Source organism: Podarcis bocagei, assembly GCF_964188305.1.
Source record: "Podarcis bocagei genome assembly, chromosome: 5".
Lineage (NCBI taxonomy): Eukaryota > Metazoa > Chordata > Lepidosauria > Squamata > Lacertidae > Podarcis > Podarcis bocagei.
The window spans coordinates 91568920-91587175 of NC_138129.1; the positions used below are offsets into that span (position 1 = coordinate 91568920).

The following is an 18256-nucleotide window of genomic DNA, read 5'->3' on the forward strand; positions in this document are numbered from 1 at the left end:
GGGAATAAACCACAAGAGTGAAGTTTGGGGTTGACAATTTTCGACCAGGTACTCTTGTGACAGTCTTGTTGCACTAGGGATATTAGACCAGGAGGATTTGAATTTAGGCGGAGCCAGAAGTTGAATGTCCTGCGTCAAATCCGTATTTCTACCGAGGGAAGACTGATTCATTGATTCATTCATTGCTACATGTCCAGCTAATTTTTCACTATAAGCCACTCAAGACTTTGCAGTTACCTTGGACCAGACTATAGATGGCTTGGGTACTCCACTGGATTTGCAGGGCATTGTAACTGGGATGCCTTCTATGGTACTGAATATCTGCTGTCCATGCTGAATTATGGGTAGAACTGAAAACACAAACACACACAGGCATTTTGCAATTCACTGCTCATTTTTAACATCATGTTTTCCTTTGCACGTATAAAAACTTACAACCTATCGAGAACAGGTCTTGTGATTACATACTTAAGCCCCTCCTACGTTACAGTTTAGGAGGTAGACATTATGGTAGTGATCCAGCAGCTTCTCCATCAATGCCCCCCCCCTTTGCCAGCTCCTTTGAAGGTTTTAAGCTTTGAAAAAATCTCCTGTGTGGAGATTGCAGCTGGGGAGGGATAGTGTACAGTGGTGCCCCGCAAGACGAAATTAATTCGTTCCGCAAGTTTTGTCGTCTAGCGAATTTTTCGTCTTGCGAATCACGAAATCCCATAGGAATGCATTGAAATTCAATTAATGCGTTCCTATGGTCAAAAAAAGTCCAAACAAAGCCAAATTTGGTACAACAACAGTTTATTAACTGCTCTTTAAAGTCACACATACTGTAAAGAGCAGTTCAAAAATTGAAGGGAAAATAAATTAACTTTATAAACAAAACATGTCTTTGTTTTTAGACAAAGGAAACAAAGTCGCGAGACGTTTTCGTCTTGCAAAGCAAGCCCATAGGGAAATTCGTCTTGCGAGGCAAATCGAAAACGGAAAAACCTTTCGTCTAGCGAGTTTTTTGTCTTGCGAGGCATTAGTCTTGCGAGGTACCACTGTATCTGATTGAGACCCATGAAGCCCCCACCCACCCAACAATTAGGCTTGGGGAGGGAATATCCTTTTAAATTAGGTCCTCCAAATCTTTTTAAAGTGTAATTTATTTTTTGCAGACTTTTACCATCAACAGAATACTTTTATAACATGGGCTTGTTAAAATGTACGATGGGTAAAAATAATGAAATGGTTCTGTGAACAGATTTTAAAACATACGCTAGGCTAGATACCTCCAAAAAGAACAAGATTATTCATATAGCTCTTTCCTTAAACATTTTTGCATTAACTGTAGATAAAATTGTATTGCAAATGAAGAAGGTGAGAAAAAAGCCACTTGCCCAACTCCTCCCAGCGAATCTACATCTGGGGTGAGTTTGGAACATGTGGCTTCCTAACCCCTACCTATCTACACCAGGGTCTCAAGCTGGTGTGTTTTTTACTACAATTCCCATCATCCCTGACCACTGGTGAGGAACGGCTAAGGGAGCTGGGCATGTTTAGCCTGGAGAAGAGGAGGTTAAGGGGTGATATGTTAGCCATGTTCAAATATATAAAAGGATGTCACATAGAGGAGGGAGAAAGGTTGTTTTCTGCTGCTCCAGAGAAGCGGACACGGAGCAATGGATCCAAACTACAAGAAAGAAGATTCCACCTAAACATTAGGAAGAACTTCCTGACAGTAAGAGCTGTTCAACAGTGGAATTTGCTGCCAAGGAGTGTGGTGGAGTCTCCTACTTCGGAGGTCTTTAAGCAGAGGCTTGACAACCATATGTCAGGAGTGCTCTGATGGTGTTTCCTGCTTGGCAGGGGGTTGGACTCGATGGCCCTTGTGGTCTCTTCCAACTCTAGGATTCTATGATTCTATGGTCCAACTAGCTAGGGATCATGGGAGTTGTAGTCCAAAAACAGCTGAAGAAAAAAGACCTCCAAGGGAAACCCTGATCTACGCTAATTCACCAGCTGCATGCTGGGCACCCCATTATCATCTTACAAAAGGGAAATGTTCCACATAAGCTGTGAAAAATCTGAATATTAAAGTAGAGCATTGCTGCTTTACAGAAGTGAACAGTAAAACCAAGCCTGCACATCAATCGCTGTCTGCATTACCGTGTGAGCAAGGCTTGCTGCCTGGATAGGACTAAACTTTGATCAGTTAATCTGACCCCAAACCACATACCTAAAGAACAGATTTGCACATAACACAAAACCATTGCTCTCTCATCCTCTCTGCCTCTTGCACTAGAAAGGGGGTAGTTTTGAGATCAGTTTGACTTGCAATGAATCTTAGTTTGTCAAGTCATACCAACCAGGATTTCTGGTTTACAGCAAACAACAGAACATTTCCAAACACTCCCAACTTCAGATCATGGATAATGAAACTGGCTTTTTTTAACAGAGCTTGTTTTAAGTCAGGATTCCTGGTCCGTGCAACACAACAGGCCAACGTTCTTTGAAAGCAAACGGATCTCTGCCAAAATCCTCTAAGAGGCAAAATGATGCACATTTTTGTTGAGGTTACACTTACTCTCACGATTTCTGTTCTCATCCTGAAGCAAAGTTCTTAACCCGAGGGACTATTTCTGGGTTAGTGGAGTCTGTAACCTGAAGCGTATGTAACCTGAAGCGTATGTAACCTGAGGTACCACTGTAAGTCTTTGATCATTTCAGTGGCTACCAGAGCCTTTACTTTCCTCAGTTCTTCTCGATGAGTAACATTAGTTCTTCACAATGTGATAAAACCTCAAAGTGCTACTGAAGAGATAACCTTCACTTGCAAAATGCAATAATGAATACTAACTTGCACAAGGCCTCTTTCCTAAAGCAGAATAAAAGCTTAAAGCATGCCTCTCTCTGTTAACTGCACATGGAAAAGAAGTTTCAGCTCATGAAGAATACAACAGCCACGACCTCACACAAAGTTGAAGCCACTGAGACACAGAAGGATTCTTACAAAACAAATCCTCTGTCTTGTCTTCTGCAAACAGGCATGTTCCTCTTGGTAGCATTAAAAAACGAGATACATAGTTCTTTTTCCAAATGCATAATTTCTACCAAATGCCAGCTCCCTCTGGATACTGCATGTTTTTATCCATTATGTAGCCTCTTAGACAACATTTGGAGAACTCCCACTTACGTCTCTGGTTTGTTCATAAAGCAAGCGAGTCTGCAAAAACCATCATTGCTTGAAAACATTTGTGCAGTGAAAAAAGATATACTTTTTGGATGCCGTGCGGTGGTAGTGATGGTTTTTATACAGGTTCCTTAAAAAGGCATGTCAGTTTTGTTCACATGTTCTGTTGCCCAGACATATAATTGGACCGTCTTTCAAATCTCCCAATAGATTTTGGCTGGGATCCAGAGATCCTCTTCCACAGGTCAAACAGCTGCTCTCCTTGCACAAGCACGTACACACAATGGATTCTAGGATAGGAAAATGCAAACTGCAAGAGATGGTCTCTTCTGTATATGGGAGGCTTCTTTGACTTATTAGCACGAGTCATGAAGGTTTACATATCTACATGTACATCTGCATGAATGGTGAATTTTATTCCCCTTGTGATCCCCTGGAATCTGGCTGTTATCTTCAGAATACTACAGCAGGGTTCCTTAGCCATAGGTAAAGGTAAAGGGACCCCTGACCATTAGGTCCAGTCACGGACGACTCTGGGGTTGCGGCGCTCATCTCGCTTTATTGGCCAAGGGAGCCGGCATACAGCTTCCGGGTCATGTGGCCAGCATGATTAAGCCACTTCTGGCGAACCAGAGCAGTGCACGGAAATGCCGTTTACCTTCCCACCGGAGCGGTACCTGTTTATCTACTTGCACTTTGACGTGCTTTTGAACTGCTAGGTTGGCAGGAGCAGGGACCGAGCAACGGGAGCTCACCCCGTCGCGGGGATTCAAACCGCCGTCCTTCTGATCGGCAAGTCCTAGGCTCTGTGGTTTAACCCACAGCGCCACCCACGTCCCCTCCTTAGCCATACGGACCCACAAAATGTTGAGCATGTAAGAGATACTAATTGGACCTACTTGGAAGTGTTCAGAGTACACAGAATATGCAGTTGATTTTTTAATAATTAAGCAATTTTTCCATAATTATGACAGAGAGGCATAAAAGTGGTGGCCTTGTACAACACATCTTAGCATGATCTATGCACGCAGACATGTATTGAGGCCTCCTGAGGTAAGATGTAGCCACAACACCTAGTGTTGGAAGCAGAGGCAGCTTTTCACCCAAAACAGCATTTGCTTCAACGCAGTGTTTTCCACAAAAGGGCGAGCTACAATTTTATAGGGGGGGCAGGGAAGCAAAGTGGTACCTTTTCCCTCACTCCCAAACCTCTTGTCATTTTGAGATCAATTTGTCTCTTCATACAATGCAAGAAAACAAGAAGAACTGCAAGCAGAGAGAGATGCAACTGAGGGAACGAAAGTCCAGAGTTGGGTAAAGGGGGGATTTTGCAAACAAAGAGGCACCCAGCCCCTATTTTTATGCCGCTTACTAACACAGCATTTAGAGAAGAGAGCATGCAAGCCCCCTTGACATTAATGGGTTTGGAAAAAGAAAATTACTAGGTGGGTTATGATGACCCGTATATGTATTTATGTGCAACGCAATTGCGTGCTCAAAATTTTCTAGGGCATTAAAAGCCTAGGGAAACGCTGGACATTTTTCTCACCAAAGACGCTGACAGCAGTTGTTTTGTTGTTTGTCCCAGCCACGTTGCTTGCCATACAGGTGTAATCTCCAGCATCCTGCGGCCGAACCCTTTCAAGGTGAAGACTCCCATCACTACGAACACTGATATAGGGATTCTGGACCACCTGGGAAGGGGAAATCAGACCAGATTTTATTCTGGACCAAAAGACCAAATCTTCTAGATTTTAGCTTGGGAATAAATCCCAAGTTTTGTTTAAAAAATGGGAATAAAATCAAAATACTGCCTCAAAGCATCCCGAATTCCACGACACGGGCAGCGATTTTTGCATTACAGTGGTTCTTCAGGTTACAGATGTTTCAGGTTACAACTCTGCTAACCAGGAAGTGGTTGCTCCAGGCTAAGAACATTGCCCCAGGATAAGAACAGAAATCGCGTGCAAGGCGCAGCGGCAGTGGGAGGCCCCATTAGCTAAATCGGTATCTCAGGTTAAGAATCGTTTCAGGTTAAGAACGGACCTCTGGAACGAATTAAGTTCTTAACCCGAGGTACCACTGTATTTTGATTTCGCTAGTGATGGGGAGAGGCAAAGGCAAGCTCCACTACTTGACTATCCTCTGAGATTTCAACCAAGCATTCCTCCCATACTTTCAAACGTATCCTTGCAACCATAAATGGTGTCCCTGAGTGTGGTCTGGAAAAAATGCATCATATTTTTTATTTGCTGCAATGGAGACAATAGGGAATATCTCAAGTCACAGTGCAAGACCTCAAAGCGGGAGGGAAATGCAAGTCGGCCCCAGCAGACTTTATTCTCTCCAGCATTTTCAAATTCCACCTAAATAGAATCCTCTGTGAGCTTTTCCCTTGGAGTGCAGAATTTGTCACTTACTTACTAACTAGAGGAGGTTAAGTTCTGCCTTCCAAGGGGATTAACACTTCTCTCTGAGAAACATGGAGGGGAGGGGAAGAAGCTATGCTGCTAGGGCAAGGCATGGGCATGGGAAACAGATTAGCAACACATGCCAAAGAGAACAACAGCGGCCGAAAATCCTGTACATAGCTATTCTTTGCAGCACTTCGCTCTCAAGGGACACCAACAGCCTGTTACATAAAGGTAAAGGGACCCCTGACCGTTAGGCCCAGTCATGGCCGACTCTGAGGTTGCAGCGCTCATCTTCCTTTATTGGCCAAGGGAGCCGGCGTACAGCTTCTGGGTCATGTGGCCAGCAGGACTAAGCCGCTTCTGGCGAAGCAGAGCAGCACACGGAAACACCGTTTACCTTCCCGCCGGAGCGGTACCTATTGATCTACTTGCACTTCGACGTGCTTTTGAACTGCTAGGTTGGCAGGAGCAGGGACCGAGCAATGGGAGCTCACCCCGTTATGGGAATTCGAACCGCTGACCTTCTGATCGGCAAGTCCTAGGCCCTGTGGTTTAACCCGCAGCACCACCTGCGTCCCTTTATTTGTTATGTAGATGTGCCCAAACAATTCGAAGCCACAGTCTGACAGCATTTATTCAATTATTAAGCCTTAGGCTCTGTGGTTTAACTCACAGCACCACCCGCGTCCCAGCCTGTTACATACACACATGTAATTATTATTATTATTATTATTATTAATAATAATAATACCCCGTCCTTCCCGGTTCAGAAAACCAGGCTCAGGACGGCTAACAACAAATGTCTTGCGAGTTCCTGCGGTCCCCCCCCCTTTCCCCCCTTTTCCCTAAGCCGCTAAACCGCTTATCAGCTGATCCGATCAGCAGATAAGCCGCTAAAAGCCGCTAATAGCGCTAATCCGCTAATCCTTCAATGGGCTTGCTTCGCAAGACGAAAAAACCGCTAGACGAGGAGAATCACAGAACGGATTCTTTTCGTCTTGCAAGGCACCACTGTACATCCTCCGGTGTAGCAAACGTATTCGCCAGAGCCACACTTCTTAACTCGTACGCCAGAGGAAGGAAGGACTTCTTGCTCTTGTGATAGGAATTTTGAGGTCTTAGATATATGGTAATGTTCATAACCACACGTACATAGATCAGCACAGGAAGACCGACCTGAAGCCATTTTGATTCCTAAACTGAGAAATGTTTTCTCTGCAAGGTCAAAGTGGAAAAGCCTCTCCATTGTCTTTTCCTTCCCAAATCCTGTCTTAAGGGTATGTCTATGTTTGAATAAGGTGTGAGCCGGTGACATGGCCCAGGAACTAAGTATTAATCACTACAAAAGAATGACCAGGATCCCCAGGCAATCCAATCAAGTAGCCTGCCAGACAGGAGATAAACAACATTCAAATGTTCTGTTTTAGACCGCCTTTTCTGTGATGTAGGTGTGATGTATCTGAGGGGTGGTCTTAGGTTACACCCCTTCTGTGATGTATGTATGATGTTTCTGGGGGTGGTCTTGATCTACAGGATGGGAATTTCAAAAGTCTTTATAAGGCCTTGCATGCCATTTTTCTGGGTCCTCCTCCTTTCCTGCGTGTGAGGGGAGCACTCTGTTGCAACAGACCAATAAAGATCAAGCTTACTAGCTGCTTTGCTTCTCAATATTCTCTGGTTGGCCTCTGTTATTCTCTCCTACCAATAGGGAACCTATGTAAGGACTCTATACGGGCTCTTGGATACCCCATAAGGGAAAAGGGCAATTTTTGTTTACAACACTCTTTAAAGCAGAACCAAGAAATCCAGTTTGCTAATTCTTGCATTAGTCTGATCTAATCTCACCTGTGCTTTCTGCACAGCTAAATTTTGACTGCCATTCTCCAGTGCAACTATCCTTCCCCCCCCTGCTTGTCACTGGGCTTTCTGATCCCAGATCTCTGTGGTCCACTCACCGTGTGTGTGTGTGTGTGTGTGTGTGTGTGTGTGTGTGTGTGTCTGTCTGTGTATGTATGTGAGTGAGTGAGTGTGTGTGTGTGTGTGTGTGTGTGTGTGTGTGAGAGAGAGAGAGAGAGAGAGAGAGAGAGAGAGAGAGAGAGAGAGAACTCTGACAAATATGGACATTTTCTACAGGAGAGCTCCTGAAGTTTCCCCTCCATCTTTCCTGCTGTCTCCACTAAACCCAACTTTGCCATCCTTTTTGCTGCCACCCCTCCTAGCTGAACTTCTCTACTGTTTATGCAGCTGTGGAGAATGGCAGATGTCCGTCTTTCACTGCACTGCTTCCAGCCTGCCCATGTTTACTTTGTTATAAGAAAACCTGCTCCCTTTCACTTATGGGGTATTTCGGAGTCTTTAAGTGGGTTTCCTATCGGTAAGAGAAAACAACGGAGGCCAACCAGAGTATATTAAGCAGCAAAGTGGCCTTATCTTTATTCAAGAACTGTTGCAACAGGGTCTCCACTCGCTGCACGCAGGAGGGAGGGAAACCCTGAACAATGGTGCACAAGTCCTTATAGATTCTTGAAATTGCCCACCCTGTAGCCCAAGACCACCCCCCAAAACATCATACATACATCACAGAAGGAGGCGGTCTACAGCAGAAATCCTGTCTACCAGAATACCTGATAATGGTCACTGGTTGCATTATCTGGGCAGCCTGGCCATTCTTTGGTGATGGTTAATACTTTAGTTCCTGAATCCAGGTCACAGGCTCACCCTATTCATACACAAACACGCCCTTAAGACAGGATTTGCAAGCAAAAAGGCAATGGCAAGGCTTTCCCCATTTGCCTCCCTTACTGCAGATGAATATTTGAGGTCATTGGGAGAGTCAAAATGGCTTCAGGATTGCTCTCCCATACTATTTCAGGCACATGGTTCATATACCGTATTTTTCACTCTATTGGACGCACCGGACCATAGGAGGGGGAGAATGGGGGGGAAAGGTTTTTTCTTGTTCTCCCCCTCAAAAACAAGGTGCGTTCAAGGTGCGTTCAATAGCAGGCCTCGCCGCTGCCCCCCGAGCTTGTGGGGCTGGCAGTGGGGGGAAGCACCAAAGATCCCTGAAGCCTTTGGAGCGCAGCTGCACTCCAAAGGCTTGAGGCTTCGGGGACATCCTTTGTAGCCTCCGCAGGGCGGCGGGGTGCCTTCACCCCGCTGCCCTGCGAAGGCTTTGCGCAGCCATCCCGAAGCTGGAACAGCGAGACGGAGGGCTGCACAGCGCCCCGTCTCGCTGTTTTGGCTTCGGGGACAGCAGGCTGCTATCCGCAAGCCTTGGGAGCCTGGCGGGAATCCTCCCGGGCTCTGAAGGCTTGGAGAGAGCTGCCCGAAGCCCGGGGTGCACAGCACCGAGCTCCCCGGGCTTCGGGCTGCAGGCAGCTGTGCGCAAGCCTGCGGAGCCTGGCGGGAACTCCCGCCGGGCTCCGCAGGCTTGCGGATAGCTTCCTGAAGCCTGGAACACGAGAGGGGTCGGTGCGCACCGACCCCTCTCGCTATCCAGGCTTCAGCGAAAGCCTGCATTCGCTCCATAGGACGCACACACTTCCCCCTTCATTTTTGGAGGGGGAAATGTACGTCCTATGGAGTGAAAAATACGGTATTTAGATATGTGTGCATTTATGAATATTTATTCTATATTTGAGACCTTAAAATTCTTATAACAACTTCTGCCTGGAGTGGCTGAACAGTGGAAACAGGTACCAACTGAGCCTCACCTCCCACAAATGTTCCCCCCCCCCCTTTACATTTGAAAATCACAATTGAATCCCATCTTCCCCCTTGACCACATCTGCTCTAGTTGCTCAAGGCGGCAATTCTGGAGGCATCCCATTGCATCCTTGCAAAGAGCCCTGTGAGGGCGGGTTGGGCTGTGCCATAGCAATTACATTCGAATGATAATATTTCAGTGACAGTGTTAAGAGTTTTGGGTGTTAAGCTGTGTGCCAGACTCCTCTAGTCCCTGGATCCAGCAAGTGTTAAAATCTTGGTGAAGTGTAAGGACAAAAAAAAGAAAATGAAACAGAAGAAGGGGCTATGTGGGAGATGGCAAAATCGCAGATAGTAAGGAGGATAAAAGCCAGGGTTTTTAGTTGGAAGTGGCAGGGATGTGACCCAGGGGGTAAAGCAGCAAGCTGGAGAGAGAATCAGAGCAGTGTTTGAGAGCTATGTTTTATTTCTGCTTGAATCCAAGACTGTGGCTATGGGAGAAACAAGACCCACTTGAGGTGTTGATGCTGTGAGTCCCTCCATCGCAGGCTCAGGTTGTATATAAGTGTAAATAACCCATATATAATAAGGACATCACAGTCTCCACTGTGACTCATTCCCAAAAGGAAACACAAAAAAGGTAAAAGCTAAAGGACCCCTGGATGGTTAAGTCCAGACAAAGGCGACTTTGAGGTTGCGGCACTCATCTCGCTTTCAGGCCGAAGCAGCCGGCGTTTGTCCACAGACAGCTTTCCGGGTCATGTGGCCAGCAGGACTAAACTGCTTCTGGCGCAATGGGACACTGTGACAGAAACCAGAGCGCACAGAAACGCCGTTTACCTTCCCGCCGGAGCGGTACCTATTTATCTACTTGCAGCGGTGTGCTTTCGAACTGCTAGGTTGGCAGGAGCTGGGACATAGCAGCAGGAGTTCACTCCCTCACGAGGATTTGAACTGCCGACCTTCTGATCGACAAGCCCAAGAGGCTCAAGTGGTTTAGACCACAGCGCCACCCGTGTTGTATATACAATATTGAATAAATATATACAACATTGTATATATATATAACATTGTATAAATGTTGTGTAAATAAACCATATATGCCGTATTTTTCACTTTATAGGACACACCGGACCATAGGACACACCTTGTTTTAGAGAGGGAGAACAAGGGGGAAAAAATCTCCCCCTCTCTGCTCAGCACCCCTTCAGCGAAGCGGCAGGAGAAACGGAGCCCCTTCCATTTCTCCTCCCGCTTGGCTGAAGGGGCGCTGCGCAGCTCTCCTCTCTGCTGAAGCCAGGAGAGTCTTGCTCTCCTGGCTTCAGCGAAAGGAACCTGAAGCCTGCAGAGCACAGTGGGAATTCGCGCTGCACTCCGAAGGCTTCAGGCGGCTATCCCTGAAGCCTGGAGAGTGAGAGGGGTTGGTGCGCACTGACCCCTCTCGTTCTGCAGGCTTCAGCAAAAGCAACGCGAAGCCTCCGGAGCGGGGAGGGAGCGCTCCCTCTGCGCTTCGGGGGCTTCGCGTTGCTATCGCTGAAGCCAAGGAGCCTGCATTCGCTCCATAGGACGCACACACATTTCCCCTTCATTTTTGGAGGGGAAAAAGTACGTCCTATAGAGCGAAAAATATGTTAATAAGGACATCACAGTCTCCGCTGTGACTCATTCCCAAAAGGAAACACAAACACATGGAACCCTTGCAATCTCGCACCGCTCACAGACTGGGGTGGCATGTAACAATATGAAGAGACTTTTTGGTTGTGCATGCAGGTTCCTTCACTTTTCCCTTTGTGTGAGTCAGCAAACAAGCCAGGAAGTCTTCCATGAACTATAGTTTTCCCTTCCTCTGAACTGGGAAAGAATGGTTAAATGGATCTTGGAACGACTTTGGCCTAATATCCTGGTTTGTTTCAAAGCTGTTAACCATCTGTTAAACCATGATGCAAATCATCTGAACTCTTCCAGCGACTTTCCTAGCTGGCTGCAGAAGTGAAGTTGCCGTAGTTCGCAATCTGCTATAATTTTATGCCTTTTGAGATGGTCCCTCTGCCCCCGTAAGCAAACAACTAGTAATAAAAGAAGCTCTTACCGCCATACTATTTTTAATCCACTTTCGCTCTGGTATAGGGTTGCCTGCCAACAGCACACATGACAGAGTAAGCTGCTGGCCTTCGATAACATTAGCTGCCGCTGGGCTCATTCCAATTAGAGGTGCAACTGTACCAAAGATTTAAAAAAGAAACAATAATTGTGCACATTCCCATGAAAATGCAAGAAGAATGCTCTGCTGCAGATGGGGCAGGAATCCCAACCGTGTTTTAAGAAGAATCCTGGTCTATAGCACTTATCTCAAAATTAGTTAATTTTAAGAAGAACTATTCTGGATCACAAACAACTTGAAACTTTTATTATTATGTTCGTAATATATTGGAATAACGAATTCCAAGATAAGGTTGGCAGTAATGTGTTGTGGTATCTTTCATTTTTATTCCATATTGTAAGACGCCTCACGATCCTCAGTTAGTAGGTAGGGCAGGGGTCTGCAACCTTTAAGACAAAAAGAGCCACTTGGACCCGTTTCCGAAGAAAAAACAACCCGGGAGCCGCAAAACCATTGCGACATTTAAAGCATGCGCGCCGCTGCCCTCCGATCTGACAGCGGGCGGGAAGGTGACGTTGGGACGGTGCATGACTAACGCACGCACCGCCCCCATGCGACGTCACAGCCAGTACAGCGCTCGCCACAGTGGGGAGTGTCAGGGCGCACAATGCGCCTCCTCCCCTCGCTAGTATCCACCCCGGAGCCACAGCAAAGGTGTAAAAGAGCCACATGTGGCTCCAGAGCCGCGGGTTGTAGACCCCTGAGGTAGGGCATAAATAGTACACACACACACACACACACACACACACACGTGTGTGTGTGTGTGCGTGTGTTTTTGAACAGTTCAGTTCCTGAACAACTTGGAAATTGAACACGGCAAACCCAGAAGTCAGTGTTCGGTTTGCGAACTTTGCTTCAGAAGCCGAACATGCTCCTGAGCTTCTATTTCTACTGTTGCGCTGCTAATTTGCATCCCTCCATTGTAATTAAACCTTCCCGCCTTCCGTTTGTACTGTTGTACTGCTAATTTGCGTGTCCCGCCCCCCTCATAGTAATTGAAGCCTTCTGTTTCCAATTGCAGTGTTCTGAGGTGATATTTGGTGCTTTTGTTTTTGCTATTTTTGTGGGTTTTTTTGTGTGTGGCTTTTTCATTTTTGTGACTGTGGTTTGCTCTTCCTTTTATGCGACTCTGACTTGTGACTTCGGTTTTGTGACTTGTTTTTGTGTCTGGAACCCAGTTCAGCTACCAATTGATTGATTGATTGATTGATTGACTGATTGACTGACTGATTGTCTGACTGGAAATGGATAAAAGCCCCCCATCCAAACAATGACTATCATCAATGCAGGTAAGAATTTTTTTTAATTTTAATCATCTACAATACTGTCTTTTTTATTTTATAGGACAGTACATTGATTATTGCTTTCATTTTATGGATAAATGGTTTTGTTAGATAGTAAAATTCATGTTAAATTGCTGTTTTAGAGGTTGTTTTTAATAGTCTGGAATGTATCAATCCGTTCTGCATTACTTTCTATGGGAAAATGCACCTTGGTTTTGGAACGCTTTGGTTTTGGAACGGACTTCTGGAACGGATTAAGTTTGGGAACCAAGGTACCACTGTGTGTGTGTGTGTGTGTGTGTGTGTGTGTGTGTGTGTGTGTGTAATTATTAAGAACAAAAAGGATTGCTCAACTACATCTGTACCAAACTTTCCTGCAAACAGACTGAGTAATTACTATTTGTTTAATCTTGATATTTTATTTAAGCTATACTTGAATCTAAGTGTGGGAGGGTTTATTTAAAAAAACAAACATTTGCAGGAATTTTCTGGTTAAGTGCCTCAACATTAGAGAGATGACAGGAGAGAAATCTAGACAGGACACTATTTTTGCTCTGCTCTCCCAACGACTCATCACTAAGAAGTAAAATCTGATTTGGATTTAACACAAATGTGGATTGTAGCATGTGCGCTGTTTCAGAGCCATCATTCAACCCACAATGGCCTGGTTTGCATGTAATGTTAAACCACAGTTTATTAAACCATTGTTTACTTGATAGTCTGAACACAGCCCAGTGGGGCTGCACCGTGGCTTGTTACATACAAACAAACCACACTTCCAAGCTATGATTGGTGACTGGTATTTAAACCACGGCTTACGTTAACCAAAGCTTAGCATTGCATGCGAACCTAGCCTATATGTAGAAGGCCCAGGAGAAAAATATTATTCTGTTTTGGATACAGTAAGAGAGTTGGACTGAAGTCAGGTAAACCAACCATAACAAATCCCCTATTTTCAGTTAATTACCAAGTCCGGTGACAGTAAGTGTAGCTGGCCGTGAGACAATCTTCCCGAACTGGTTTTCAGCTTCACAGATGTAGGTCCCCTCATCACTGACCCACAAATCTAGAATTATATGAAAGGTTTAAAAAAACAAAAAACAGAATTAGCACTTCACTTTCCAGGAAAAACCCAATGTAGTCATATACAAACATAAGTAAGTTCAAATGTATCATAAGTATTGTATTTTCTCTACATCCACAATATAGACTTAGGAGACCAAACTTTGGGATAAAGGTTATATTTATTAAAAATGTAACAGGATGGTGGAACTCTAACCAAACAGGAGTCAGCAACATTTTTTAGCTGTGGGCCAGTCCACTGTCCCTTAGACCATGTGGTGGGCAGGACTATATGTTGAAGGGGAAAAAATGAACGAATTCCTATGCCACACAAATAACCCAGAGATGCATTTTAAATAAAAGCACACATTCTACTCATGTAAAAACACAAGGCAGGCCCCACAAATAACCCAGAAATGCATTTTTTTAAAAAGGACACGTTCTACTCATGTAAAAACACACTGATTCCCAGACCGTCCGCGGGCCGGATTTAGAAGGCGATTGGGCCAGATCTGGCCCCTGGGCCTTAGGTTGCCTACCCCTGAACCAAAGAAACCAAATTCAAGAGTACAGACAACTGAGGGTTTTTTTTTTTCTAACTCTGGTTAAGGAACCATCCCTCCAGTCCCCTGGGCAGTCTGCGTGTCTCCAGAAAAGGGGAAAAGAAGAAACGACCCCCTCCTTGTTAGGTGAGCCTTGGGTATAAATCCATCACATGCATTGAGACCCCACTATCTACTGTTCACCCAATATGTGCATGCCAGGCCTAAAGGACACCCCCAAGTCACCCCCCCAAAAAAACACACAAAGCACTGGCAGATCCTGAAGGGTGCCCTTCACCCAATAATGCCTCATTATGTCTATAGTTTTTTCTCCCTCACTTCCTCACCTGCCCAGACTCAATGCTCCACAAGCAGTGAATCCCAGCCAATGTCAGGCTTCAGGGAACCCTATACAGTGGTGCCTCGCAAGACGAAAAGAATCCGTTCTGTGATTCTCTTCGTCTAGCGGTTTTTTCGTCTTGCGAAGCAAGCCCATTGACGGATTAGCGCTATTAGCGCTATTAGCGGCTTTTAGCGGCTTATCTGCTGATTGGATCAGCTGATAAGCGGCTTAGCATCTTAGAAAAAGGGGGGAGGGGAAAAAACCAGCAGGAACTCGCAAGACATTGTCGTCTTGCGAAGCAAGCCCATAGGAAATTCGTTTTGCGAAGCACCTCCAAAATGGAAAACTCTTTCGTCTAGCGAGTTTTTCGTCTTGCGAGGCATTCGTCTTGCGGGGCACCACTGTACCTCCCACGGTGGGATGCCAAGAAGCAGATAAACAAGAAGAGTTCTTACCAAGTAGTTTATTCAATATTCACAGAGAGAGTAAGGAATGCGGTCTCTCTTAGATAATGGCGTTGCTTCAAGTAAAGTCCCATCCCCTCCGTCCTTCCTATTCTATGACAGCCTTGCGCCAGCTGATCTGTGCTTTCTGCCTCTGAGCTTTCTGTTCAACTACTCTCAATGCACGCCTGGTCCTGGAGGGGGGGTCTGGTAAGCTTTCCAAAGAGAGTCAGGTGTCTCTCCCTTGGTGGTGCGTCTTCTTCCTCCTGCTCCCCTCCCAATATTTCCCAGCTTCTGCCCTCTGCGGCCTCTGAAATATGACATTCTGCAAACCACTGTTCTAAATCTATACTGTTTCCCTCTTCTATGGGAAGTGCAGAAGAAGAAGAGTAGTTTGGATTTGATATCCCGCTTTATCACTACCCTAAGGAGTCTCAAAGCGGCTAACATTCTCCTTTCCCTTCCTCCCCCACAACAAACACTCTGTGAGGTGAGTGGGGCTGAGAGACTTCAGAGAAGTGTGACTAGCCCAAGGTCACCCAGCAGCTGCAAGTGGAGGAGCGGGGAAGTGAACCCGGTTCACCAGATTATGAGTCCACTGCTCTTAACCACTACACCACACTGGCTCTGGAGGAGGGGGACAGTCTCCACAATTCCTCTTCAGTCCAGTCCCTGACAGCCACTCCTCCAAGTGCCAATTGAATTAGTCCCGGTGGGGAAACGAGGGGATTCCATCCACCCACCCAAATTCTACTCAGTCCCTTCAAAGAGCAACTACCGTATTTTTCCGTGTATGAGCTTTTTTATTATGAGTAAATGCTAAAAATTGGGGTTCGTCTTATACATGGATAGTGCAGAGGGGGGATGGGCAATTGGTGGCAGCCGCAAGCAGGAGACTGTGAGCGGCAATTGGGCGGGTGATTGGTGGCTGCGGCAAGGCCTGCTGGCGATTGGCTGGTACTGCATCTATTGGGCTTGTGATTGGCAGCTGCTTGTGGCAAGCGGGCAGATGGTTGATTACTTTGGTGAGGCATGCGATTGGCAGTGGCGGTCAGGTGTGTGAGCGATTGTTGACAATCCCCCCCCCGAAACTCAACAACTGTGGGCAACCCCCCCCCCCAAAAAAGCTTAACAACTCTGGGCAATCTCCCCCCATTTCCTTAATTTGGAGTCCCCCAAAATAGGGGTCGTCTTATACACGGAAAAATACGGTAGTTAAAGCCCACACGCCATAAAGTGAGAGGTGGAGGTTGCCACGAAACAGCGAAGGCCACTGCACATTGCTTGGGCAGTATTTCTTTCTACAGGTACGCAAGGGTACTAAGTACCTGCACCTTTTTAAAAATAATAATAATAAATGTGGCACTTGCTGTAACAACTTCATGGTGAATATGCTAACCCATATTCATTTCTGAATTTAATCCAGATGCAATGTTTCTGAGTTTTATGGTGTTACTTATTGGATTTCCCAAAGGTCCGTATAGTTAAAGCTATGGTTTTCCCAGTAGTGATGTATGGAAGTGAGAGCTGGACCATAAAGAAGGCTGATCGCTGAAGAATTGATGCTTTTGAATTATGGTGCTGGAGGAGACTCTTGAGAGTCCCATGGACTGCAAGAAGATCAAACCTCTCCATTCTTAAGGAAATCAGCCCTGAGTGCTCACTGGAAGGACAGATCCTGAAGCTGAGGCTCCAATACTTTGGCCACCTCATGAGAAGAGAAGACTCCCTGGAGAAGACCCTGATGTTGGTAAAGATGGAGGGCACAAGGAGAAGGGGACGACAGAGGACGAGATGGTTGGATAGTGTTCTCGAAGCTACCAGCATGAGTTTGACCAAACTGCGGGAGACAGTGGAAGACAGAAGTGCCTGGCGTGCTCTGGTCCAGGGGGTCACGAAGAGTTGGACACGACTAAACGACTAAACAACGTTGGATTTCCCACGGAAACTGTGAATCCAGATTACATGGAAAAATAATATGAGATGGCATTCTTGACGAGGACAATATCGCGCTGACACTGTGACCAAGCCCACCATAAACTGCTGTGTGGAAGCGCCACGTGGAAGCACACTACCTTAAATAACAATTTACGTATTACGCATTATTTTTTCTTTGCCTTTTACACACACAGGTATATGTATATACAGGTATATGTCTACCTACTGTTAAAAGAAAGTCCGCCTGTTCTGAGTTGACTGATGGAACTAACTGCAAGATGCCTTGAGAATAGCGGTGTGCCATCCAGTCTTTGCCACTTCACCTTTGGTTCCGGGTAGCCATGAACATAGCAAGCCAATGTCACATTTGAGCCAATATCCACAGATTCATCACTGGGCTCCTGTGTGAAAACTGGGGGAGCTGTGAAGGGGGGTATACAGGGAAATAAACACCAGAGAATCAGTAACGGTCATATAGCTTCGATATTTATTTTGAAATGACAGCTGAGTGACCCAAGCAGTCCACTTTGATATCTCGTAACATGCGACAGCTGGGCCATTCAGTGGGATCCTATGAATGAGATGTTACTGGACAGGAAAGACCCTGATTCAAAACCATGCTTGGTCATGAACTTGTTGGATAGTCCTGAATAGCTCTCGGGTCAAATCCCCCTATAGGTTAGCAGGGTCAACAGAGCAGCAGAGAGGACAAGCATTTTAACTAAAGTACCGTATTTTTCGCTCTATAGGACGCACCGGACCACAGGAGGGGGAGAACGGGGGGGGGATTCTTCCCCTCTCTGCTCAGCGCCCCGAGAAACGGAACCCCTTCCATTTCTCCTCCCGCTTCGCTGAAGGGGCACTGCGCAGAGAGGGAAAACTGTGCAGCGCCTCTCCAGTGAAGCGAAGCCTGGAGAGCAAGAGGGATCGGTGTGTACCGACCCCTCTCGCTCTCCAGGCTTCAGCCGGCCATCCGCAAGGCTTGCGGATAGCTCCGAAGGCTTGCGGATAGCTGCCTGAAGTCCCCGGAGCGCAGCGGGAGTTCCCTGCACTCCAGGGGCTTCAGGCAGCTTCAGCGAAAGCAACGCAAAGCCTCCAGAGCGCGGGAGGAGCTCTCCCTCTGCGCTTCGGAAGTTTGCGTTGCTATCGCTGAAGCCAAGGAGCCTGCATTCGCTCCATAGGACGCACACACA

At 46.2% G+C, this 18256-nt stretch overlaps 1 protein-coding gene across 4 annotated transcripts in view; it reads right to left on the reverse strand.

The window, feature by feature from the left end:
- The window catches only part of HMCN1 (hemicentin 1), a 329394-nt gene that overhangs the window by 195338 nt on the left and 115800 nt on the right, over positions 1–18256 (reverse strand). For all 4 annotated transcript variants that reach the window (XR_014008183.1, XM_081194243.1, XM_081194242.1 and 1 more), the window contains 5 exons: positions 17290–17484; positions 13703–13801; positions 11381–11508; positions 4719–4863; positions 238–350 (listed from right to left, as the gene is read on the reverse strand). Coding sequence is in view for 3 of the 4 variants with exons in the window: in XM_081194243.1 (XP_081050369.1) it covers positions 238–350; positions 4719–4863; positions 11381–11508; positions 13703–13801; positions 17290–17484 (680 nt within the window). In the remaining variant the exon portion in view is untranslated. The remainder of the gene's footprint in view (positions 1–237; positions 351–4718; positions 4864–11380; positions 11509–13702; positions 13802–17289; positions 17485–18256) is intronic.